The sequence below is a fragment of the Moschus berezovskii genome, chromosome 4 (assembly GCF_049115385.1).
Source record: "Moschus berezovskii isolate FMDL1 chromosome 4, NW_MosBer_1.0, whole genome shotgun sequence".
In the NCBI taxonomy this organism is placed as follows: domain Eukaryota; kingdom Metazoa; phylum Chordata; class Mammalia; order Artiodactyla; family Moschidae; genus Moschus; species Moschus berezovskii.
In genome coordinates this window covers 16,963,477-16,990,748 of record NC_142463.1, presented here as the reverse complement: position 1 = coordinate 16,990,748, position 27,272 = coordinate 16,963,477, and the positions used below count along the sequence as shown (strand labels likewise).

At 44.9% G+C, this 27,272-nt stretch overlaps 1 protein-coding gene across 1 annotated transcript in view; it reads right to left on the bottom strand.

The window, feature by feature from the left end:
* Window positions 1-22,973, bottom strand: part of RIMKLA (ribosomal modification protein rimK like family member A) — a 35,538-nt gene extending 12,565 nt beyond the window's left edge. The window contains exons 1-3 of the mRNA XM_055403479.2: window positions 22,680-22,973; window positions 6,434-6,664; window positions 405-491 (exon numbers count right to left, since the gene is read on the bottom strand). Coding sequence (XP_055259454.1) covers window positions 405-491; window positions 6,434-6,664; window positions 22,680-22,842 — 481 coding nt within the window. The 5' untranslated portion in view covers window positions 22,843-22,973. The remainder of the gene's footprint in view (window positions 1-404; window positions 492-6,433; window positions 6,665-22,679) is intronic.
* Between the last annotated feature and the right edge of the window lie 4,299 nt (window positions 22,974-27,272).

Here is a 27,272-nt window from a genome sequence, read left to right as displayed (position 1 = left end):
TGCCAAGGAAGGCGGACACTGTTCCTCCAGGGTGAGGAATAGGAGTTGTGTCTAACAGGCAACACAAGCTCTTGGCAAGGTTTTTCAGCAAAGGGGTGACAAGAAGAGGCCTATGTTCCAGAGAAACTGCTTCCCACAAAGACAAGAGGATGCACTGGCAGTGGAGTTCAGGAAACCAGTCAGAACCAAGTCAGGAGTCTACTGCGAGAGTCAAGGGAACGGCCAGGAAGGGCGTGGACAAAGCTAGAACAGTGGGGACAGAGAGAAGGGGCAGCGCTAAGGACTACACCACGAGCTCCGCCAGGGGGAGCTCCGTCTCTCTGAGCAGCGCTTCTGCCGCGCGGGGCGAGGGTCCCGTCCGCAGAGCTGCCGCCCAATCAGAAGCCGGGGCAGAGGGCACTGACCCCGGTGTCCGCGCGTGCTCTTCACCACCACCGGGTAGCCCAGCGGCTCGGCTTCATCGATCATTTTCGAAAAGTCTTCATGTCCACCTGCCAAGAAAAGCGAAAGTCAGGGAAGGTGAGGCTGATGCCTGGGGGGCTCTGTGGGAATTCTTTAGAGGCCTCGCGTCTCTCTGATTAAGGCAATTTGAACCCATTCCATCCAACAGACTATGTATTTTGTACCTGTCATCCAAAAGGTGGGAGCAGAGAGATAAGGTAAGTGGCATTATCATGGGCTTCTACCTGGCAGAGGCTTCACGTGCTCCAGTTCATGTCATCATGACAAGCCCATGGGCAGGGCAGGGATTTTTTTTCCCTTATCATGGCTGGGGTAGGCAGACCTCTAAGAAGGCCCCAGAGAGTCCTACCTGCTGGTGTACATGCCTTGTATAATCCCCCTCCTAATTGTAGGAGGGGCCAGTGACCATGCTGGGACAGCATTCCTGTGATCAGGCTAATAATCAGTTGACTGGAATTAATTAAAAGGGAGATATTCTTGGTGGGCCCTGTCCTAATCAGGTGAGCCCTGTAAAAGAAGGTGAAGCAGCAGAGAAACTCTCCTGCTCCCTGGGGGAGCGAAATGCCATGCTGGAGAGAAGTCCATGTGACAGGGCCAGGCAGACAGCCTCTAGGAGCTGAGAATGGACCTGAGTTAACAGCCAGCAGAAAGCAGGGACCTCAGTTCTACAACTACGAGGAACTAAATGCCAACCAGTGAGGCTGGAAGAACCCAGACCTCAGATGAGATCCCAGACAGCTGCACCTTAATTTCAGCCTAGTGAGACCTGAGTATAGAACCTGGCTATGCCACAGCTAGACTTCAGACCTTCCGAAACTGTGAGTTGGTAAGTGGGTGTTGTCTAAGATGCTGAGTTTTCAGTAGATTGTTGTACAGAGGTAGAAAACCATTATCCAAAGAAACTAAGTCTGGGATTTGTCTCATCCAAGGTTAAGGCATGACTGAACTGGCTCCACTATACTCCTTTAAGCCTTCATTTAAAAACTATAAATATTAATACATATTAAAATCCTTCTAAACTGTTTTACAAGCTTCCTTGATTTCCTACACCTTTGCATCTTTGTTGTTGTTTAGTCGCTAACTTGTGTCTGACTCTTTTGTGACCCCATGGCCTGTAGCCCACCAGGCTCCTCTGTCCATGGGATTTCCCAGGCAAGAATACTGGAGTGGGTTGGCATTTCCTTCTCCAGGGGATCTTCCCTACCCGGGGATCAAACCCACGTCTTCTGCATTATAGGCAGATTCTTCACCACTGAGCCACCAGGGAAGCCCCTTTGTATCTTCAGTTCAGTTCAGTCGCTCAGTCGTGTCCGACTCTTTGCGACCCCATGAATCACAGCACGCCAGGCCTCCCTGTCCATCACCAACTCCCGGAGTTCACTCAAACTCATGTCCATCGAGTTGGTGATGCCATCCAGCCATCTCACTCTCTGTCGTCCCCGTCTCCTCCCACCCCCAATCCCTCCTAGGTGTTACAGTTCATCAGTTTTTTTGCAAAGCAAAATACTCTGAAATACTAATAAGACCTGTCACAAAAGTGCTCATTTTTTAAAATGTAAAGCAGCATATAGAGGCAATGCAGATAAACAGGGGCATCATCACATGTAAACATTTTATAAGAAGAGAACTCTTAGCTTCCTGATACCCACTGAAAAGGTAACTCCTCCCTAACCATCCTTTTGTCCTTCCTTAGAATACAATGCAATGAAGGCCCTTCACTTACTTATTTATGGCTGCGTGGTATGTGGAATCTTAGTTCCCCAACCAGGGACTGGACCTGCACCCCTTGCATTGGAGGTATGGAGTCTTAATCACTGGAGTGCCACGGAAGTCGCAAGAGGGGTTTTTCTTATCTGAGGCCATCCCTGCACCTGGGCCTCAGACCCCTTTCCCTCTTACCTCCTCAGGGATTTTGCAACATTAAGTGTCCTCCCTCTGCTGTATGTTCAATCTTTCAGTTCAGAATGGCAGCAGTATTTTAAACATGCTCAGTTGTCTCCCATCTTAAACAAATAAAACCCATTCCTTGACCATGACTCATCCCTTAGTTACAATCTTGAAGAAAGTAGGGAAAACCACTAGACCATTCAGGTAAGACCTAAATCAAATCCCTTATGATTATACAGTGGAAGTGAGAAATAGATTTAAGGGACTAGATCTGATAGCAGAGTGCCTGATGAACTCTGGACGGAGGTTCGTGACATTGTACAGGAGACAGGGACCAAGACCATCCCCATGGAAAAGAAATGCAAAAAAGCAAAATGGCTGTCTGAGGAGGCCTTACAAATAGCTGTGAAAAGAGAGAAGCCAGAAGCAAAGGAGGAAAGGAAAGATATACCCATCTGAATGCAGAGTTCCAAACAACAGCAAGGAGAGATAAGAAAGCCTTCCTCAGTGATCAGTGCAAAGAAATAGAGAAAAACAATAGGATGGGAAAGACTAGAGATCTCTTCAAGAAAATCAGAGATACCAAGGGAACATTTCATGCAAAGATGGGCTCAATAAAGGACAGAAATGGTATGGACCTAACAGAAGCAGAAGATATTAAGAAGAGATGGCAAGAATACACAGAGGAACTGTACAAAAGGGATCTTCATCACCCAGATGATCACGATGGTGTGATCACTCACCTGGAGCCAGACATCCTGGAATGTAATGTCAAGTGGACCTTAGAAAGCATCACTGCAAACAAAGCTAGTGGAGGTGATGGAATTCCAGTTGAGCTATTTCAAATCCTAAAAGATGATGCTGTGAAGGTGCTGCACTCAATATGCCAGCAAATTTGGAAAACTCAGAAACTCAACATTGGCCACAGGACTGGAAAAGGTCAGTTTTCAGTCCAATCACTAAGAAAGACAATGCCAAAGAATGTTCAAACTACTGCACAATTGCACTCATCTCACATGCTAGTAAAGTCATGCTCAAAATTCTCCAAGCCAGGCTTCAACAATATGTGAACCGTGAACTTCCAGATGTTTGAGCTGGTTTTAGAAAAGGCAGAGGAACCAGATATCAAATTGTCAACATCCGCTGGATCATGGAAAAAGCAAGAGAGTTCCAGAAAAACACCTATTTCTGCTGTATTGACTATGCCAAAGCCTTTGACTGTGTGGATCACAGTAACCTGTGGAAAATTCTGAAAGAGATGGGAATCCCAGACCACCTGACCTGCCTCTTGAGAAATCTGTATGCAGGTAAAGAAGCAACAGTTAGAACTGTACATGGAACAACAGACTGGTTCCAAATAGGAAAAGGAGTATGTCAAGGCTGTACGTTGTCACCCTGCTTATTTAACTTATATGCAGAGTACATCATGAGAAAGCTGGGCTGGATGAAGCTCAAGCTGAATCAAGATTGCTGGAGAAATAGCAATAACCTCAGATATGCAGATGACACCACCTTTATGGCAGAGAGTGAAGAGGAACTCAAAAGCCTCTTGATGAAAGTGAAAGAGGAGAGTGAAAATGTTGGCTTTAAAGCTCAGATTCAGAAAACTTAAGATCACGTCATTCGGCCTCATCACTTCATGGCAAATAGATGGCAAAACAGTGAAAGACTTTATTTTTTTGGGTTCCAAAATCACTTCAGATGGTGACTGCAGCCATGAAATTAAAAGATGCTTACTCCTTGGAAGGAAAGTTATGACCAGCCTAGACAACACATTAAAAGCAGAGACATTCCTTTGCCAACAAAGGTCTGTCTAGTCAAGGCTGGTTTTTCCAGTGTTCATGTATGGATATGAGAGTTGGACTATAAAGAAAGCTGAGTGCCAAAGAACTGATGCTTTTGAACTGTGGTGTTGGAGAAGACTCTTGAGAGTCAGTTGGACTGCAAGGAGGTCCAACCAGTCCATCCTAAAGGAGATCAGTCCTGGGTATTCATTGGAAGGACTGATGTTGAAGCTGAAACTCCAATACTGTGGCCACCTGATGTGACGAGCCGACTCATTTGAAAAGACCCTGATGCTGGGAAAGATTGAGGGCCGGAGGGGAAGGGGACAATAGAGGATGAGATGGTTGGATGGCATCACCGACTCAATGAACGTGAGTTTGAGTAAACTCCAGGAGTTGGTGATGGACAGGGAGGCCTGGCGTGCTGCAGTCGGACACGACTGAGTGACTAAACTGAACTGAACTGATCCCTATGATCAAGCTATCAAAGGGCTTCCATTTCCTCACATCCCACTCACTTCCTCATCCCTGCAGGTTGGTTTTCTTTCCATTGCTAAAGTGAAGCTGTAGTCATTGGACTCCCTGTGCTACATCCAACGCACGTCTCTGTGCTTATGTATGTGCCTCTTTAGAATCAAACACCACTTTTCATTGTACCACTCTTCGTGGTACGTTCTTTCCATGGGCTTCTGTCACCTCTCTTCTTTCTCTTCTCACTTTCCAGTTGCTCTTACTTGGCTTCTTGCATAAGTTCTTCTTCCTTTTCCTATTCCCTAAAGGATTCTCTCTCAAACTCTCTTTTATTAATTATTATTTTATTATGGTAGAATAGATATAACAAAATTTACCATTTAGCCATTTCACGCAGCTCAGGCCTCTCTTCATTCTGCATATTCTCCCTGAGTAATCTCCATTCTTGCGATTTCACTGAACATAATGGAAGTTTCCACATCTACTTCCATAGTCTACACCTCTCTCAGGAGCTCCAGATTCATTTATCTGCTGCCCACTGAATACTTTTACATGCATATACTATAGACACCTCAAACAGAACGTGTCCTAAACCCAAATAATCTCTCCCAATAATGCCTTGCCCTACCCACCAGTCTGTTTCTCCTCTTCCCTGGAACACTCATTGAGTGTTTGCTTTCACATCTGGTGGCCCAAACCAGAAACCAGAGTCACTCTTGATTCCTCTCCACCCTCCTAACACCCAAACAATCATCATGTCCTCACATTTGTCTCCTTCTTAAATCTTGAATCTGTTCAGTCCTGTTCTAACCGCCTTAGTTTCGACCATCATTGCTCACCTGCTTCATTTATAAAGCCTACCTCTGCATATGGCTTCCCTAGTAGCTCAGTTGGTAAAGAATCCACCTGCAATGCAGGAGATCTTGGTTCAATTCCTGGGTCAGGAAGATCCCCTGGAGAAGGGAAAGGCTACCCACTCCAGTATTCTGGCTTGGAGAATTCCATGGACTATATGGGGTTGCAAAGAGTCAGACACAACTGAGCGACTTTCACTTTCACCACTATATATCCTGTCTCTACTTTACCTCTGGTCTAATTCCTTCCCTGAAGTGTAGCCAAAGTGACATTGTGACCTCTGATCAGGCCATTTCCTTGCTTAAAACCCTCCAATAACTTCCTGTTAGTCTCAGGATTACCCCAACCTCTTTCATAGACTGTAGATGGCAACTTCTTATCTTTCAAGCCATATATCTCAACTCTAGTTCCCTGATATTCTACAAATTACTCAAAATAACACCAATTGGTCATGTTCTCTTACCTTTAGATCCTTCTATATTCTGCTTTCTTCTTAGACTGCTCCCTTGCCCACCTTGCTTTAGCTCAATAACTTCAGCTTTATCTCTTCTGGAAAGTCTTCAATATCCTAAACTAAAGTAGGAGCTCTCCTGTGCACTAACTCTTATCGTGGCACTTACTACACTGCACTGAAATTGCCTGTTTACTTGCTGTTCTCTGCCCCTGATGAACTGGAAACACCTTGAGAGCAGGACTCTCCTACTTACTGCTAGAGCAGAGTGCCTAGTGTCATAGTTGGCACATAGTGTGTCCCAGCTACATATTTAATGAACGAATTCCAGAGAAAAAGGAGCAAAGACATTTCAGACAGAGGGAATGACTATGATAAAGACTCAAGGTATTGACTCAACTAAGATGAACAAATTCACCTTGAAAGCCAACAGGAGCTACTAGAGGGCTTCTGGGGAAAGAGAACATAAGAGATGCAGGCAATTTGGAAAAACAAGTCTCAATTCTATTTTAAGGACACTCACCGTAGGAGAAGGTGTCTGGCATGGGGACCCCATGCCCAGCCAGCTCCTGGAATGTCCAGAATTTGTTGATGCAGTTTAGAATGCTCTGCGGGCGGTTGACTAAGCGGCAGCCCAGCTTCTCCAGGTGTCGCAGGACGGTGATGTCACTGTCCGACTGCACGGAGGGCGTGGGCACGCGGACAAGCACCACGTCTGGGAAAGTGGTGAGCGCCTTCTGGTTCAGCTGCAGGCCTGCAATCAGAGGAAGAAGTGAGCTGTGTGCTGGCTGTCATCGAATCCCACCAGAAGCACTGGTTCCAACAGATTCCTCAAGACTGAAGTTAGCGGAAAGAAGAGCCTTGAAAATGGCACTTGAATATCCTGTTGTAATGAGATGCTACTGTCCATCTTATACTCCAAGCAAATGAACACTGAGGAAATACAAAAGAATGAATGGGGGCAGGGGAGGAGGGCAGTGTACCGAGAATAACCCAAGTCAGAGAAATCCATAGGAGATAATACAGTCCAGTAGCTCCTTCCATATAGAACTATTAATAGTATTCCCTAAAACTTAGTGGCTTAGAAGACTGGAGACAATGACAGCGAATGCAGTATAAGTCACTTAAGGTATTTTTACTACTCTCATGATTTCATCTTTAAAAGTCATCTGGAGTATTATGAATGAATGTAAAAATGTCAATGTTAAGTGAAAAAGAAAGGATACAAAATTATCGATATAAGTTAGAAAAGGCATATCAACATTTTAACAGTGGTAATGGGATTATAGATGATTTCCTATAATTATCCATATTTTCCAAAATGTCTCCAACTGCGTATTACCTTTAAAACAAAAAACTTAAAAAATAATCAATCTACTAAAAGTCAATTCAATATTAAGAAAAACTAGAATGTATCACAAAACAATTGATCTGTATAGCCAAAGGACTTAACCCTGCATGACACTGGATGAACTGGGAGTATTAGCTTGTGATGAAAAGTCAGAGGAACAGGAGTGCAGTCGTCAATTATCTGTAGGGTTCCATGCAGAAGAATTGTGTGGCTTGTCTTCTGTGACCTCAGGAGATAGAGCTGGGGAGCTATCCATAAGAGCATTATTTTGTCTGACTGCTCAATGCTGTGTCCCCAGTCCCTGGTGCGTGGTAGGCACTCCATGTTTGTTTAATTGTATAGAAGCTACATAGATAGATGTGGGCTCAACAAAAGGGATACTTTTCCGCTATCTTAGGATGGAATGGGCTGAGGCTCATTAGGTCATTCGAGGATGGCACAGAAGGAATGTCAAGGTTAGATAAGCTCACAGCAACCTGCTTGATCTCTTTCAACCCTGATAGCCTATGGTTTGTATTACTCTTAGTAGTTAACTAGGCATCTCCAGTGCACTCAGCATTTGGGGATACAATGATAGAGACAGGAAGCGGACTGGAGAGGGCAATGAGAAGCGAGTTCAGCGAATTACTTGGTCTGCCTTAGTGAACCTTAAAGGAGTCTCTAACGTGCTCCACAGAAAACCTTTTAAGCACAGTTTGAGAACCATGTTATAGACTTTAACCTAAAGCACCTTGGATTTCGTAAGTGATAAAAGTGCACAACCACATTAATTTCAAGAAAATAAAAGTTACTAAGGAAGTTACTATTTCTCTATTCAGGGATGATGAATATTAATACAAAAACTCTAAGCAAAACAAAACAGCAGCCAAACAGAAAAACCCAAACCACAAAACAACTACAGGGATCTAACATGCACAGTTTCCTCCCATTCTAGATGTTTCACCAATTTAAAGCAAAGAGAGTAAGTGCAGTCATTAAGTTAAATTGTTTTCAGTACTTCTGTTGACAGCGTGAACCCAAGGAACTGGAACGTAATTCTCAGGGATGATGTCTAAAGAGCATTCAGGTTATCTTCACTTTGCCATCAGAAAACAGTATCATTTATATGTGCTTTTATCCTTTGCCACTAACAGCCCCTGGGGAAAATAATCTGAAAGGGGGAAAAAAGCAAACCCTGAGTAATATCCTCAAAATTGGTAGGAGAAGAAAGAAAAGTATTCAAGTTGGTGAAAAAGGTGAGTAAATACAGAACAGCCAGGGGAAAAGCGACAGCCCAGAACGACATTACGTAATGAGGTAATATATGCAAAAATGCTTTAAAAACTACGAAATGCTATGCATATGCAAGGCACTGGCATTTTTACTGCACAGACATTCTATGGAGCAAGGTAGGACACTTTATGGAGATTTGCACCACCTGATGAGAAAAATGGCTTTGCAACAGAAAAGTGACCTAGAGAGATGAGAAGCAGCAGAAACATCTGGCTTTTAAATCTCAACATGAGACCACAGACAAACAGTTAAACTTCTAAATGGGAAGAAAAGAATTCGGTCATTTCTGGAAATACCAACCACATGTGGACAGAGACAGTTCAGCCTCGACAAGCAGATTCACGTACACCTAGGAAGTCTTACCAGGACTTCATCTCTCTTCTCCAAAGGTAAATCTTTGGGCCTGGCTCATTCCAACTGAAGCCTTTAATAAATGAAGAATGGAATGGATTAACGTGGAGCTGAAAAGGCTCTTGCAAGCAGTTAGACAGATGTGGTCTCTGACTGTGCTGGCCTCCAGCTCTGTGCAGAGAGGAGCATGATGGATTTAGGGAAAACATCAGTACAACCAGTTTTTTCCTACCCGTTGACCCAGCTCCAGCATCCATGCTATGGGGCAACATCACTTGCCCCCTGATCACTCCCATTTTCTTTGCTGTCTGTACCTTGGGCTTCCCATGTGGTGTCAGTGGTAAAGAATCCGCCTGTAACGCGTGAGATGTGGGTTTGATCCCTGGGTAGGGAAGATCCCTTGGAGGAGGACATGGCAACTCATTCCAGTATTCTTGCCTGGAGAATCCTATCCACAGAGGAGCCTGGCAGCCTACAGTCCATAGAGTCGCACAGAGTCAGACATGACTGAAGCGACTTTGCACAGCATGTCATGGCACCTTGTCCAAATCAAACATTTCTGGAAGTAGGAGACAAGAGTCTGCAGCCTGTGATGGCATCCGTCAGCAGGAACATTAGTTCCGCACAGCCATGGCCAAGAACAGCTTGGATTTAAGGCTGGTGCTCGGCAAACCTGTCAGTGAATTCTTGAGCCTTTAACCACTTAGTAATCTCTCTCCCTTTTCCCATAAATATCTCCTCTCAGGAAACGATGGAGCTTAATGTGTCACCTTTCCTGGGAACATTAACATTCCCACTGCAATCTATGGGCCTTAAGCCAAGGGAATGAAGGGCTGATGCAGGAACTCAGAGAGGGCAGGCTTCTGCTTTGCTGGCAAGGGATGGAAGGAAAGCCCTGAACCATGAGGGGCTCGTTTCCTCAATAACAAGGGATTTCATGTGATTAAGTGCCTTAGTGCTCTTGGGTATCACCTTGACCTGGACGTCAGAGTGAAGGGAAAGGAGCTGAGTTACTTCTGGGATATCTGGGATCTCTCAGGCTCCTAGACTGGGCTTGAGATTTACTATTTAGCCTCGAACCACTTTTTTTTTTTTTTTAAATTAAAATGATCACTCTGTCCCTGAACAGGTCCATAAGACTGTGAGAATGATCAGACCCCAAACTAGTTAGTACAATGATGAATAACCAACCTCGCTTAAATCAACTTTTTGAAACCACAATATTCCCTCCATATTACTTCCAAAAAGAATAATATACTTTCATGGGTAATTATGTTCTGATTTCCTTTTTACTCTATTATTTATATTTGGAGATATTTTTAATGTATTAAGAACAAGATAGAAAAATGAGTAACTTTCCCAAAGAATTGAGCCTGTTTTTCTTCCTAACCTATATATTGGATTAATTCTACAAAACTAGACTTTTGCATTTATATGTACAACAGCAGAGAAATGCACATAATAATACAGAGAAATAGCTTTAGAAATAAGTCATTATTGGAAAGCAGAGCTCTAAAAATTGAAACCCATTTTTAATCATTCATACAAATACAGGGAAGAGTCAAGGATAATAAAATGTAGAATCATTCAGATCTGAATTTGCCTAACATTTTGTGTTTGAGGGAACTTTCATATGTATTATCGTATTTAAATTAAAGATGTTTCGTTAAAAAACAAAACTAACAGAACACACTTGTAGTTGATGAGGAAGAGTGATGGCCTGGGAGTTTGGGGACAGTAAATGCAAACTATTATATTTAGAATGAATGAACAAGGCCCTACTGTACAGCACAGGGAACTATATTCAATATCCTGTGGATATTGGGAGTATCCACAGGGAACTATATTCAAAACCATAATGGAAAAGAATATAAAAATAGAATGTATATATGTGTATAACTCCGTCATTTTGCTGTACAGCAGCGATTGGCAGAACATTCTAAATGAACTATGCTTTAATTTTAAAAAAATGACATCTTGTATATGAATCCCTGTACTGGACTATCAAAAGTCTTTGCATTTACACAGACCTGATGCCCAGTGGGTCACCACCCTTTAGATGTGTGGGCACAGAGCACTCATTCATATACATACATATACATCCCTGGCTTCACAACGAAAATGCAAGCTTCAGAACTAAACTGGCAGGGCTTCCCTGGTGGCTCAGTCTTCAAGAATCTGCCTGCTAATGCAGGAGATATGGGTTTGATCCCTGATCTGGGAAGATCCTACATGCCATGGAGGAACTAAGCCTGTGTGCCACAACTATTGAGTCTGTGCTCTATAGAGCCCAGGAGCCACAACCTCTGAAGCCCGTTGCCCTAGAGTCCATGCTCTGAAACAAGAGAAGCCACCACAATAAGACCGCACAACTGCAACGAACAGTGACCCCTGCTTGCCACAACTAGAGAAAAGCCCATGCAACAACGAAGATCCAGCACAGACAAAAAATAAATGATTGATTAAAAAAAAACCCTAAACTGGCTTCTTGTATGCTAGGAAAAAAACAGTCTTCATGTACAAAGCAAGTGGCAGAAATAAGAAAAAGAGCAGAACACCATAGCAGGAAAGCCAGCAAAGGACCTCACTTATGGGAGTTTTTAGAACCACTACACTTGAGAGTAGGATCATGTTTACTACCAGCCATGGTTGGCAGTAAAGCTCAGAAAGGAATCAAAGCTATAAATAAAGTAAGTGGATAGTAATCCAGGAAGTGCTGCACATCACCATGTCACGTTAGGAGGAATATGTGTCACCCCAAACATGATCTGGCTCATCCCAATCACGCTCCACATTTTCTCCGGTCTTTTTCTACCCTACCCCCCAGCACTTCCTCATACGGAAGTTATTTTTATTCTTACTATGCCGCTCTTCCTTCCCTTTTAAAGGTCTTTGTTACACTGCTCAAAGAAAATCTCACCTCCACCTCATTAAGACCCACAGTCATTATGAGGCCACCTTCTCTTTCCACCAGATGCTATTTTGAGGTCATTTAATTCAGTTCAACCTTTATTGAACGGTTGCGATGAGTCCGACACAGGAATACAAAGATGAGCCAGGTGGTCTCTGCCTACTAGGTGTTTATCGTCTCCTTATGGAGAAAGATACTGACATCATTCAGTCACTCAACACACATTTATCATTTCACGCAGTCATCCAGTGAAGATTTATTGAACACCTACTTTGGGCCAAACCCAGTGTTAGTTTTGGATTTCCCCAGCGGGACTCCTGGAGACAAGGACTGAAGTACAAGAGGTTTATCATCAGGGTGGTAATTTCAGGAAACATCGGGAGGGGAGTGGAGAAGACAATGCTGCAAATAAAAGGTGTCTTAGGAAGTGAGTGATGACCTTGGCACCCAGAGCTTAATCCTGCTGGGCAACAATAAGAAATGGTTTAGTGCACACTCCTTGGTTACCACACCCAAGGGGCGAGGGAGCTAGCGATTTATAATTTTATATGTATTCTAAGTCTGGCTGAGAGCTGATCCAGGTGTGGTGTTAATTCCCTGGCCCTTCTGGCTTACCATACGTGTGTGGGCAAAGTGAGCTCCTGTAACCAGAGAAAGCCCTCAGGCAGAGATTCAGGTACTGATGGTTAGATGCAAGACAGCGGGTGGGGTAGGGGTGCCATCATATGTAAGAGCAAAGCGCCATGGGAGAGACTCTGACAGTGAAGGAACATGCACCCAGGCACTGTCTTAAGGGCTGGGCACAGGGGTTGAGGTGTGTGAGTGAGACAACATCCCTGGGATTTAAGAAGAAAGAAGACAGACAACTGTAATTAATGTCAGTGAGATTCTACAGAGCACCTGGGTGTTAAGAAGAGTTATCAGTCTGGTTTGGGCAGGGGCTGGGGAGATTCTAACACAATATTAGAAGTGCTCTAGCAGGCATATATATCAGGGCACAGTGACAGCAAAGGAGGAGGGGACAGCTGGGTGATTATGTCTAAGAGAATCAAGGCAAGTTTCCGACAGGAGATGTCGACTCGCAGTGCTTCTGGCTCAGAAGAAACATGTATAACTAATAAAAGCTTGATGTCTATCTCTTGTTGCATGACAACTCATACACACTGAATTCAGGAACATCCCAGGGCTATTTGCAAAGGCCTTTCAAGAACTTGAGGCCACAAGAGATGAAAGGCACTTATGGCAAAGCGGATAAAGTCCTGGCCTCTAAGTCAGAGACGTGATTTAATTTGTGCTGTCATTTAATAGCTTGGCAAGACAAAAAAATGTCCCTGGGTCTCAGTTTCCTCTTCTGTAAAATAGAAGAACTTGAAAACCTTCCTCTCTCGCTCACCTCACCAACACAATCTTTCCTGCAACCACAAAGACAACTCTCATCAAGCCCTTCCCCCCTTTCACGTCAGTCTCTCAAGACTCCAGCCTCCAAGGCCATGTCCCTGGACTCTGATCCACACCCACCCCAGTTCTGACACTGCCTTTTCTACTCCCTCCTTCCGTCTCCCCTCTGCCCTAGGGGACTCAGTCGATGGGACTCAATGGGCAGCAAATCCCCTATCCTTGACCTTTTCAGTGAGTGTTCCTTTCCTCTTCTTTTTTTCAGTCTAATTGACCCCTGCCTCTCCCCCGTGGCACTGCTTCTTACTCCCTCCCAAGCTATGGCGGTTTTTTCTCTCTCACGCCTGGGGTCGCTGGGCCTGGAGGTAGGAGAGACGTGCTCCTTGCTTCTCTTTGTGGCTTGACTATCCCCCTTCTCTCCTCCTCAAACACCCAGTCTGACTCTCATCCAACCATACCATATCTCCCTACTTGTGCAGGTCTTCTAAGGCTCCCAGTCACTCCCCTATCCTTGAAGCTTTAGCTGCAGACTCACTGACTCTCTTGCACTGTCACAGATACTAGTGACTTCAATATCCCAATGCAGGGGACCTGGGTTTGATGCTTGGTCAGGGAACTAGATCCCACAAGCTGCAACTAAGAGTTCACATGCTGCAACTAAAGATCCTGCATGCTGCAGGGAAGATCAAAGATCCCATGTGTTGCAAATAAGCCCCAGTGCAGCCAAAGAAAGAAGTCAAATAATTAAAAAAAAAAGAATTCTTCCAATGCCCAGGTCTCTCCACCTTTTGACTTCCTTTCCTCCAAGGATCCTGTCCATCACCCCAGCCCACCCACCACTCCCAGTTACATTCCAGACTTTACACAGTGATGATAACTCCCATCTCCAACCACTGCCGCCTCTCTTTTCAGCTCACTCTCTCGTACCCCAACTCCAGCCACACTTTGATACCATCTGGAACCACCATGCACAGATCCCCCATCTTTTTACTGCCCTTCACCCGCTTCATGCCCTCACTTCCTCCCTTACACTATTTAAATTCCATAGTGAAGTGCCACACATATACCCTCATGTCCTTGCACCCATTTCTTGCTTGGCTAAACCACAATCCCAGTAACCCTGATCCCACTCTGCCTACTTCATGTGTTCTTCTGTGCAATGGAGAAAAAAATACCCAAACCTGTTGGCTGGTCTCAAGGGCATCCTTACTGCTGCCTGGTAAGCATTCTGTTTCCCTAGTCCATTCACTCTCCTTCAACCGCAAACAGCTATTTCACAATTTGTCTTCTTGCCTCAAATCTTTACTTCTTCCTACCTCCTTCTCATTCTGACTCTTCCTATTTCAATGATTCCGAAGCAATCAGAAAAGAACTTCTCTGTAAGTTTCCACTACCACATCTACCCACCTACCTGTACCTGTGGCCAATAGGTTACCTTCTCTATTATACAGTGGCTGAAGTGTCCTTGTTCCTAGCTTAAGTCAACTTCTTGAAATATGCATTTGATCCCAACCCCTCTCAGGCATGTAAGGCACAGATCCAGCAATTAACCTCCTTCTCCTAAATCTCCCATTTCCCTCTATCAGATCATTCACACTAACATAAAATATGGGTAGATGTTATTTCTCTCTTCTTTAATAAAAGCCTCTCAAATTCATCTTTGAGCAATATCGTAGCTCAAGCTGCTATTACAAGATACCATAGCCTGGGTGGCTTAAACAACAGACATTTATCTTGCATAGCTATGGACACTGGAAGTCTGATACTGGGGTCTGATACTGCCTTCTTGCTGTATCCTCACATGGCAAGGAGAAAGAGACAGACAGAAAGATCAAGTTCTCTCAACTCTTGTTATAAAGGCATTAATCAGATCATGAAGACCCCCACCCTCACGATCTCATCTAAATCTCATGATTCAAAGGCTCTACCTCTAGATACCATCTCATCAGAGGTTAGAGCTTCAATGTATTGATTTTGGGAAAACACAATTCAGTCCATATAAGTTATCAATCCATTCTTCACCGTTTCATGATAATCAAACTCCTAAGACAGTGTGTATATTCACTGTGTTCCATTACTTCATTGAAACTGCTCTTATCAGTCACTAATGCTAAGCCCATAGTTTAAATCCAATGGTCAATTCTCAGTCCTCATCTAACTTGATTTACCAACCACAGCTGAAATAGTCTCATCATGTCTTCCTTCTTTAAATATTTTCTCCACTCAGCTTCCAGCACACCACAATCTCCAGGGTTTACTTCTTTTACTTAGGATTCTTTGCTGGTTCCTCTCCCTCTCCCCAGAGCTTCCCCAATGGCTCAGCAGTAAAGAATACACCTGCAATGCAGGAGAAGTGGGATCCCTGAGTGTGGAAGATCCCCTGGAGAAGGAAATGTCAACCCACTCCAGTATTCTTGCCTGGAAAAAACTCCATGGACAGAGGAACCTGGTGGGCTATAGTCCATGGGGTTGCAAGAGTTGGACACGACTGAGTGACTAAGCATGCATTCTCCCTCTCCCCAACCACTAAACAGTGGCATGCCCCAGAGCTCAGTCCCTGGATCTCTTTTCTGTCTGTAGTCACTCCTGGGAGATGTATGGAGATGCTTCTACTTTTAATATCCTCAGGCCAGGACTTTCCCCTGAATTGCAACTGATAGGATAAACTGCCTACTTACCATTTCCATTTGGATGTTTAATGGGCACCTTAGGCAGTCCTGATCCTCACCACCTACCCAAACCTACTCCCCTCACACCCTTTCCATATGAGTAAACAGTAAACCTGATTCTCACAGCTACTTAGGACAAACATTGGAACTTTGAAGACCTCCTGGATTAGTCTTTCTTACATGTCCAATGTCTGATTCAGTAGGCAAATCCTGACAACTCTGTCTTCAAAATATATCCAAAATCCAGTCTCTTTTCCCTTCCTCCCCTGAAATCATTCTAGTCCAACAATCAGCGTCCTTAATCTCTCACCTGAGCTGCAGCAACAATCTCTCTGCCTCTGCCCTGGCTGCCATCAGTCTATTCTCAACAGTATGGCCAGTATGATCCTGTGCACATAAGGCAGGTCATGTCACCCCTCTGCTCAAAATTCTTCAGTGGATTCCCAGCTCATTCCAGGGTAAGACAGAAACTACATCCATGACTCACAAGGCCCTATATACGGGCTCCCCTCCCACCCTCACCTCTCTGACCTCCTCTCCTAATGCTCACTCTTAACTCATTCTGCTCTGGCCACACTGGTTTCCTTGCTGTTCCCTCTCCTTGAACCACCCTATTCCCGGATATCCCAAACAGCTTGTGTCCTTATCTCCTTCAGGTCTTTTACTTGAACCTCATGTTCTGGGTGAAGACCACTCCAGCCACCCTGTCTAAAATTACAATCCCTTCTCTTGCCCCCAGAAATGCGCTACTTTTTCTTCCTTCTTCCTTCCTTCCTTTTCTCCTCCTTAGCTCTTTTCCCCAAATGCTAATATATTTTTACCTCGTTTGTATTCTGTTTCCCCATCTAGAATGTAATCTCCTCGAGAGGCAGGGATGTCTGTCTGTTTTGTTCTGATGCCTAGATCAATACCCCACAGATAGTAGGCAGTCAACAGATATTTATCGAGCAAACGAATGAACAAAATCATAATAATGAGGGAGACTGTGTCTGTTCTTACTCTCCATTGTGTCTCCAGCACCGAGCACAGCACCTGGGCTGGCACAGAGTGGGCACCCAATTGATATTTGTGGAATGAAGTAAAGGAATGAATAGGATTGTTGTGAAGATTAACTGACACATGCTGCTGCTGCTGCTAAGTCACTTCAGTCGTGTCCGACTCTGTGTGACCCCATAGATGGAAGCCCACCAGGCTCCCCCGTCCCTGGGATTCTCCAGGCAAGAACACTGGAGTGGGTTGCCATTTCCTTCTCCAATGTGTGAAAGTGAAAAGTGAAAGTGAAGTCGCTCAGTCGTGTCCGACCCTTAGCGACCCCATGGACTGCAGCCCACCAGGCTCCTCCATCCATGGGATTCTCCAAGCAAGAGTACTGGAGTGGCTTGCCATTGCCTTCTCCCAACTGACACATAAATGATATTAAACTATTAGGAGGAGAAGTGGGCGACAGAAGATGAGATGGTTGGATAGCATTACTGACTCAATGAACATGAGTTTCAGCAAACTGTGGGAGATAGTGAAGGACTGGGGAAGCCTGGAGCGCTGCAATTTATGGGGTAGCAAACAGTTGGATACAACTTAGCGACTAAACAACAGCAACAACAATAACAATACCAGAGTTATAGGAATGAAGAACCATTGTTCCCGTTTATTCTTCAATGCATAGTAACTTAACTGTATCCCTTCCTCACAAGGAAATCTTGAGTTACTTTCTAATAGTGAAGGATCAAGTAGAATTAGATTGAGAATTTTGGATCCTGTTGTAGTTTTGTAACAAAACAATATACAATTCAAATAAGGTGAAGTCTCTCTGGGAAATAGGTACTGTGGCCCACCTATCTACTGGAGAAGTTGGTGGAGCGGGGTAAGCCTAGCAGTAATGTACCTGGATGTCAGTGGACTCTCTACTAAGAAGAGGATTGACAAGGGGGATGGATGGATGCAGATGACCTGGATCTCTCTGATGATGGCTGTATCCCTTCTACCAGGCGAGCTTAACCAATCTGGTGGAGGGTATGGTAGTAACAACAAGTGATTCAGAAACATAAAGTAGGGCTCTGAGATCCACTAAGGACCCCCATCTATTAGTTCTAGAATGTTTTCCAACACAGTTCATGAGCTGTTCCTAAAAATAGCTGTTAGAAACATCAACATAAACCACACTTTAACCCATCCTCAGTCCTGGAGGTCAGCCCACAGTAATACATGTGGGCCCACGGGGTAAAGCATATCCATTCAGCACTCACGTCAGCCTGGAAACATTATATGGTCGGTGCTTCCACCGACTCCCTGATCTTTCCACTAGTGCTGGATGCTGGTTTATTCAGGTTACAGGGTGTCAGGCCCAGGCCTTTAGCATGGACTAAGGTTAAAGATCAAAGTTTGTGCACAAAGGTGAGCCTGGTACCCTTTCTTGCTAGTGTCGTCTGCACAGTAATGGGAACCCATCCTTCCTCTACAAGGCCCCCATCCTCTTTTGGAAGGCTGAGACAAGACCCTTTCCTCATTCAAGTTTAATTAAGATTTCTCCCCACCCAAACATGTTAAATCTTACACACCTGACTCCTACAAAGAACCAAGTGAGAGCCTCCCAGAACAACTTAATGTAAAGAACCTGACCTAGAAACTGCCATACAGCCACCAAGGTTTTAACTCTGAAAGTAAGGGGAGAATGCTGAATCATCCTGCTCCTAGGAGCCAAACTGTAACGCATCCTCATTTCCAGGTCAGACTCATCTCCTCTGTCTTGGTATCTGTTCCTGAGTTTGGGGCTATACTTGTTTCTTGAAACAGTTAATTGTAAAAGACCTGGTCAAAACACTTGATTTGCACCAGTGACTCTGCCCTCAAATAAATAAACATCCTCATCATGAAAACAGTTATGCATCCAGTCATGAAATCCCAGATACAGCAGCTAATTACAGCACAAGTCTCCATGCCTGCATTAGCCTCTCACATAGCTGCATTAGCCTTTTAAGGCACTTCATTCAGTCATCCAACAAATGTCAACTAAAGGTCTACTATGTATCTATTCTGGAGCATACATTTGAGCAATATCCAGTCATTTAGGGGGTGAGAGAAGATGAACTTTGTAGATAGGTAAATTACAATAAAATACAATGAATGGTATCTTATTCCGCAGCAGATGGAAGAGAGAGATGCTTGGGGGCCAGGTAAGAAGTCAAGGCAGACTTTAGAGAAAAGCAAGACTTGAGATGCATACAAAGGGCAAAAAAGAGTTCCCCATGGGGCAGGGAGCTGGACCCAATGAGCATCTCAGGCAGAAGCAATTTCAGTGCAAGGGGCAAGGTGAAGTCAGTGCAGGCTGATGCATGGGATGGAGTGGAGGCAAGGAAACAGAAAGTGCTGAGCCCAGAATTACTCAGTGTTGGTCCCAGCTGCCAGCCAGCACCATATGCCCAGACGCCCTGACTGGGCACATAATTATCAGATTAATATGTAAAAAGAAACTTGGCCTATGGCATATGATAAATACTCCATGTGTTTCGTTTTGAATATTCCTACGTGCATTTTGGTGCCATATTCACCACCACTATATCCTCATGATTGACAATAATTACCAAAAATGTGTTGAATGAATGAAGAACTTGTGGTTTCTAAGAAGGACATGGCGATGCACAGATTCTCATAATGCTACATCCAGCAGGAAGGTGAACGCAAAGGTTTTCTACAGGATTGCTTCAGTCACCTGAAGGTCATTCACTCCTCCCAGTAGTCACCCCACCCGAATCTATGCTCGGTAGAGCAGGCCACTGGGTTAAAAAGAATAACCATAAAACTTCGTATTTGCAGCATTTCTTCAGTTTACTTGTATTATTCTGTTTAAAATAATTGCAGTGTTTAAATCCAAAATTTTGATCCTCTTGTCTGAATTCTACTTCATATATAATCTGAAATTCTTATCTCTGGATTTGGGTTCCCACTAGCCTCCATGGGGGGAAGACGGGCAATGAATTTAAGGAACTGGTGGAGTCACTGCCCGTTCTTGTCTCAAAATGACCCCTTCATCTACTCCCACATGAATCTAAACAAAGAATGGAAAGGAGCAAAGATATGAAGCCTGAGTAAAGGTGAGACTTGAACTTCCTAAACTATCACATTACTCTGCAACATCACTGTCTAGCCTCAATATAATGTAATTCTGTTCAGTTTCATATCTACTGAGAAAGGTATTGGGCTGGTCAAAAAGTTCACTCGAGTTCTTCCATAACATCTTACAGAAAACCCCAAACTTTTTGGCAATATTATAGGTTGCAGATGTCCAGTTCAGTTCAGTTGCTCAGTCGTGTCCGACTCTCCGCGACCCCATGAATCACAGTATGCCAGGCCTCCCTGTCCAAGGATACACTTATTCCATTATCACTGGCTGGGAATTAGCATAGGTTGTTAACCATCCATTTGCTGCTAACTAGCTGGATGGCACTGAGCACGTCACTCCACCTCTGTAATCATTAGGCTTTTCATTTATAAAATGAAAGGGTCAGAATGGATGATCCCAAACTCCTTCCCAGCTCCCATAATAATTCTCAAATAGGAAAGGAATCAGTACCATTGTAACTCTTTCTGGATTTCAAAGCCAATAAATTCTAGAGTTTATTTCAGAGGAATACTTTGGCTTAACAAATTACCAACAGTTTTCTATAACTGACTCTAGAAGAAACTGGGAAATAGACTGCATATCTTAATTCATTTAAATACATTTATTGAGTGCCTAGTACGTGAGAGGCACTATTTAGACACTGTTAGAGCACTGAGCAAAGCAAAGGAGCCCAGTCTTCTCATGGAACTCACTTACTCGTGCTTTAATTAATCTCCCCACGCACCACGCACCGAATAAGTCTTTTGACTGCTTTGGACAGCAGAAACAGTGATCTAATAGGTTTGTTTTATGTGTTGCGACTTGTGTGGGGCAATCACTGAATTAGCAAAAAGTTAAAACTGCTTCAAAAAGTACCTGTGTTCATTTTCTTGATCGACTAGGCAAATAACTATGTAGATCTTCTTGTAGTTTAGAAAGAAGTAACTACTGACTTCTGAATAGATTGAGATACACTCACACATGAATTCCAGCAAAATTTTAAGACACTAAACATAAGAGTGGAAATGTTTCCTGCAGCATTAGAATTTAATTTTCTATTTTCCTATGACTGTTTAAAATGGGGTTTCAGAAACAAAACAGAGAGCATTCCCCTACTCTTTCACGGAATGCATGATGGGTCTATAAAAAGGAAAATGATAGAGAATGATGTGCCTGTATCTCAAAAAAGGCATCTTTACAGGCTGGAAAAAAAAAATTAAAAAGAGCAAACTCTTGGGGGTGGAAAGATGTATATACTATATCTAGATCAGTAAAATATGACAGATCATTCCATTTAAGTACAGTACTGACAGATAATCTTACAGCTGGAGGAACCCTAACCCTTAGCTTTATAAATGAGAAAGTTGAGATTCAAAGACATAAAGAGACCTGGCCAAGGCAAAGCCAAGATACTTGTTAGCAGCAAAACTGTAATAATCCAATCCTGCTGATTCCTTGTCTAGGAATCCAGTTCAGCATTAACTAACTGTGAGAATTTTTAGCAAATCAAGACTAGAGAGAGGAAGCCCTTTATGGTTGACAGTCACACTTTTAGACTAAATGTATATGACACCCAATGTTTGGAGTATATTTCTCCAACAGAATATTCAATCTGATACTACTTATGAAGGTTTTTGATTAATTTATGGATGAAACATCTAGAACAGATATGGTCCACTTAGAAGTAGGTCATATTCAAAATCTCATGTGTATGTAGCCTGTTCAGAAGTTGGGACCCCTTTCCCCTACCAAAGAAAAGTAACAGATTATGAGTTTATTTAACCAGGCATGGTTGAAACAATATAAATGATATTCCAAGAAGCACTCTCAGTGGGCCCAAAGCTCCTTGAGTCCTGGACCCCTCTGGATACCTCCATACTGGAGGCTGCAGAGACTCAAATACTGCAGGCCAGGGGAAGTTTCCTAAACCAGAATTCTTAAGCCAGAAACTGTTTATATTAGGATAATTAAGAATATCTAAAAACACACAACCTTTTGAGGTCATGATCACAGCTGATAACCATGTCTTACCGCCCCTCTCCCATTCCCTACTCCCCAAATCTCTGGAACACAGCAGTGGAGAAGTCAATGCAGCCAGAATGGTCTCTACCTGAAATCTTGACTTTTCTGGAATCAGAATTTAATACTTTCACAGAGGAAGATCAGTTTAAAGAAAACCCATCAAAGGTCTCCTCTCCTACTTTATACTCAAGAGGTGATTCTAATCTTTCTCAGATTTCTCCCCATCTGCAGGTTCCTAGCTTGGGAATAATAGTCTATGCAGTGCACTGCTGATGCTTGGGCACTCTTGGAAAACTTTTAAAAACATTCATCTTAATGGCAATTTTGTAAATTTAGTGTTGGCTCTTATAAACCTAAACTGGCAGGGTACTGAAGCGAGCAGAATTTGCTAATTTGGGGTTAGCTTCATTTTCCTCGGACCTCCAGGCGACTTCAGGTGAATTCAAGTTCCTTCCAGACTTCCAGACTCCTAAGTGAATTAAACCCCGTTCTCAAATCTTGGCCTCAGGGCAGATGCTAGTGGTCAGAAAAGCTCCCAAGGTTAGGGAATTTCTCTAACCCGAAGAGGTCTCTCGGGGGAGAGCGGCAGGTTTGGGTGGCCCAAAGGAGACTTGGCCGGGGGAGGCCCGATGCGCGGGCCCACCCGCTGGCTCTCGGGGACCCCGGAGCGCCACCCCACCCTCCCGGGCCCACCTAGCTCACCGAGGTTGCCGCCGACGATGGTGACGGCGATCTGGTCCATGAGCACCGCCCGGAAGCGCACGTCCTGCTCGGAGCAGCGCTGCCGGAGGGCGCGCAGGATCTGCACCTGCGGGTAGTCCTCGCGGATGCGCCGGTCCGTCAGGAACCAGAGCTGGGAGCACATGGCGGCCAGGGCGGCGGCGCCCGGCGGGGCGCGGGCCCCCTCGGCGCCCCGGGCCGCTCGCTCGGGCTGGCGGGCGGGCGGCCGGCGTCCCGGCGAGCGCGCGCCGCGGCTCCGCTCCCGCCGGTGCGCCAGGCGCCTCTGCAGCCCTGACCCAGCGAATCTGCCCGGCCACTCAGCGCCGCCGCCGGCCCCGGCCAGCCAATCAGCGCGCGGCGGCGGGCGCGGGCCGGCCACGGGGCCAGCTGCAGAGGCGGCCGCGGCGGGCGGCGCCCGGGAGGGGCGGCGGGGCCGGGGCCTGCGGCGGCCGGGGGAGGGGACCCGAGCGGGGCTGGCGGCCGGGGGGAGCCCCGAGCGAGACCGGCGGCGGCGAGGCTGAGCGAGGGCATCCCTGCCCCGCGCTGGACCCCGGTGGGCGTGGCGCTGCCGGCCTGGGTGGGGCGACCCGAGCGGGAGGGGTCGGGGCTGCTATCCAGGGAAGCGGAGAGGGTGTCCCGGCTGACGGACTGATGGTCCGCAGCGGGATGCTTCCCAAAGGCCGTTCCGAGCACTTCTGGGCTGGGTGCATCGGCGGCCCCTGCAGAATCCGGGCAGAGCCCCGAGGACTTCCTAAGGGAGACTCCAGGGCCTGGCGAAGGTCATCCAGCTAGGCCCCCGGTTTAGACCCTGGCCTTGGACTCCTCTGCCCAAATCGTGGCCTTGAGCTGGGGAGCGGGGAGAGAAGGAGGGAGTTGGGTTGTTTGGGTTGAGGGTCCAGATAATTTGAAGGTGCACTTCTGAGGGTCTCCGCTTTTCCCTCCGACACCCGCTCCCAGGTTGCAGCAGTTCTGGGTCTGTAGAAGCTCAATGTGAAGAAAACAGATATGAGTCCTTTTAGTCAGAAGGATGACTAGCTGGTCTTCCCCCATCCCTCTAGACCATACAACTGAGTCATCATTAAACACTGTCCTTGGCCCTAGCCAATTGCAAATTCTGCCAGCAAAGGACAGTGTTTGTAGCCAGACTTTCCTTTCTAAATAACTGCAGGACTGAAGTTAGCCATCTTTGGAGATTGCATTTGCTCTTCCGACTCAATAAAATATTTGTCCTTTTTTTTTGGCTTAGGGAGGCAAGAGGAATTTCAAAGCAGACCAAGCAATAACAATTTAGAAATGGGGTAAGATATCTCAGGTAAGGTATAGGCTTCACTATATATATATATATATATTGCAGGTGTGTGCATTTATTTACCCACTTGATGTGCCTTGTGCCGTTGGAAAAGTTCTAAGTAGAAATTCAAAAATTAATTCTTTTTCGAGCAGTGTTTTGTATTTCAAAACACTCCCCACCATGAATGTATTTTCTTAAAGTAGCAGGAACCTAGTGCCCCATGACTTAGTAACTTTCAAAACTATCTTCTAACCACAGATCGACTTGGGCAGTAGAGGCTCTATCTTCTACCTTGACCATTTCCTTAATGTCCCATGGTATATATTTTGTAGACCCTAATGCTTTCTACTTGGCTTCTGCAGTATCATACATAGGATGGCTATAAGATGATCAGAACCATAGTTGTCTGGAACAATAATGTGTATGTTCTGTTCTGTTCAGTCGCTCAGTCGTGTCCGACTTTTTGAGACCCCATGGACTGTAGCCTACCAGGCTTCTCTGTTCATGGGATTTTCCAGGCAAGGATGCTGGAATGGGTGGCCATTTCCTTCTCCAGGGGATCTTCCTGACCCAGGAATCGAACCCAGGTCTCCCAACATTGCAGGCAGATGCTTTACCCTCTGAGCCACCAGGGACACCCTGGTGGGGTCTATTTATTTCTCTTGTAGTCTATCTGTTTCTTCATAGATGACTCCCAAATTCAGTTTTAACCCTGACGTCTCCTGAGCTTCAACAATAAAAAAAAAACATGCTGTCCTGCCATCACCTCAGTGTCCCTAGAGCTAAACTCATTCTTTCCCACTTCATTCCTGATTCAGCTGTCTTAAACAATAAGGAAAATGTATTGTCTGATGTAACAAAAGATCTAGAGGTAGGTAGCTCAAAGGTTTTTTCATTTAACAGCTCAGTGACTTTCTCAGGTACTCAAATTCTTTCCGTCTTTCCACTCTGACTACCGAAGACCAGTGCCCCTCATAGTTATAAAATGGCCGCCATAATTCCAGCTGGCACATGTGTGCACATAATGTCCAATGGAAGTAGAGAGACTGTTTCTTCCCCTGTGTCTCTTAGTTAGCAGGGAAAACCTGTCTCAGAAGACTGTAAGCAGACTTCTCACACTGTCCCACATCTGAACCAGTCACCAGCAGGGAGTAAGAAGCCATCATGAATTACTTAATCACGATTTCCCTCTGTGGCTGAGAATTGAAATCCCACCATCCTCAGCAAGCACATTTAGAGTTAGGTGAATCCCTGGGCAAAAATTGGGGTTCTCTTAGAGGAGGGAAAATAGATGTTGGGAGGACAAACAGTAGTGTTTGATACAGATGGGTAGTAAGGAAAATATCAGGAAAAGCCAGGTCAGGCTGTGGTAACAAGTGATTCCAAAGTGGCTTACAACAATGAGGTTTTATTTCTTGAAACACCGAACATGCCCATAACAGATCCGTTTGGCATATTTGAGGTTGTCTTCATGCCAGGACTCAGACTGATAGAGTAAGCTTTTAAAAAAAATGATTGTGTTTATTTATTTAGTCCTTTTGGCTCCGCTGGATCGTCATTGCTGTACGGTCTTTTCTCTCATTGCTGAGTGAGGGCTGCTCTCCCGCTGTGGTGCGGGGACTTAGCCTCACTGGCTGCAGAGCACAGGCTGGAAAGCGCATGGGCTGCAGCAGTCTCAGCGTGAGCTCAGATGTTGCAGTTCCCGGGCTCAGTAGTCGCAGCACACAGTCTCAGTTGCTCCACCGCGTGTGGGATCTTCCTGGATCAGGGATCAAACCCATGTCTTCCGCATCGGCAGATAGATTCTTTACCACTCAGCCACCAGGGAAGCCCTGGAGTAAGCTTTACCTCGAACAATGTTGGTCTCATGAAAAGGGGAAGATGATGATAGTGAATCGCGTGCTGATTCTTGATACTTCTGCCTGGCACTTTTACACGTTAGAGCTCACGTTTTGTTGGTCAGAACCAAGTTCACCTGGTCAAATCATCAGTAGGGACCAAGTCTAAGGTTAGGGAAGTATGATCCTTTCCTGGAAAGAGCAGCAAAAATTTGTAAAAAAGAAACACAAAACTGTGACCAGCAGTGTGGGCTGCCACACTCAAGGATGAGAAATAGCTAAATCCTACTCCGCTGATCATCTTTCCTCTCTTTAGAGTTCCCAAGGGAACTATACAGAAGAAAGAAATTGGAATAGGAACCAAAGGATCATTTTATTCACAGCTGAGCTAGCACCCAATAACCTTCAGGGAAGAACTCTGCCAAAAGACTGAATCACATGGCTTAGGTTTAAGGCTGAAGTGAAGCTTTCTAATTCCCTGCTCCACCTCCACCCTCTAGATTTGGGGACTGTCATGTGTAAGCATGCCCGCAGAAAGAGAGAAGACGATCAGGTATGCTAGCAGACCGGCTTTACTCATCCAGGTGTGCATCAGATAGAAAGTGGACTGGTCCTACTTGGAGCAAGAGCAGCACTCCTGACCATGTGACCCCTCAAAATAAAGTGACCCCAACCACTGGTGAAGTGTGCACTCGTTAGTGTCCTGGGCTCTGACCAATCAGGTTAATAACTTCTTTCTTCTGAAGGTAGCTAATCACAGGGTAGGGCAGAGGAAAAGGGAATTCCTTCTTGTTCTCACATTCTCACTTTTGTTTTCTCTTAACCATTAGGAAGAGGGGTAAACAAATGAGTATTCGTTGTCTATTTGCCTCCTCATCTAGACCGCAACCCTCTCAGGAACAAAGGTCAATGCATTGAGCATCATGTTTCCACATGTGGTAGGTACTCAAGTTTACGTTGATGAAGTTACAACTGTGTAAGAGACATCACTGCAATCTCAATTGACAAAATTGTGGTCAGTTACAGATGTACTGAGTTTTTCTGACCTGGGATTCTGAAGCCCTATTTCTTATCTTACTTCCAACCTTTACTATAGACTGGCACAAAAGGGTACTAAAATGTGGGTCTGCTCAGTGGAAAGAAAGCGAAAGTCTTCATAAATATTACATGTGATCCCGAACAGATTGATATGCCAAGTTAGAAGATTTAATTGACCTCAATAAATTAGAGAAATGATCATCAATAGCAGGTTAAAAAGATAAATGGAAAGTAGGACACTGAAGGGGCAAAAGAAGCATCACACACTCATAGGTTCAAGAGAGAAAAAACTGGCCACACACAAAAAAATGTGTCCCAAGAAGACCTGATAGATGTGGCAGACAAGTAACAGAACAAATAGAAAATTGGCAGTAGCTTCCCTGGTGGCTCAGACGGTAAAGAATCTGC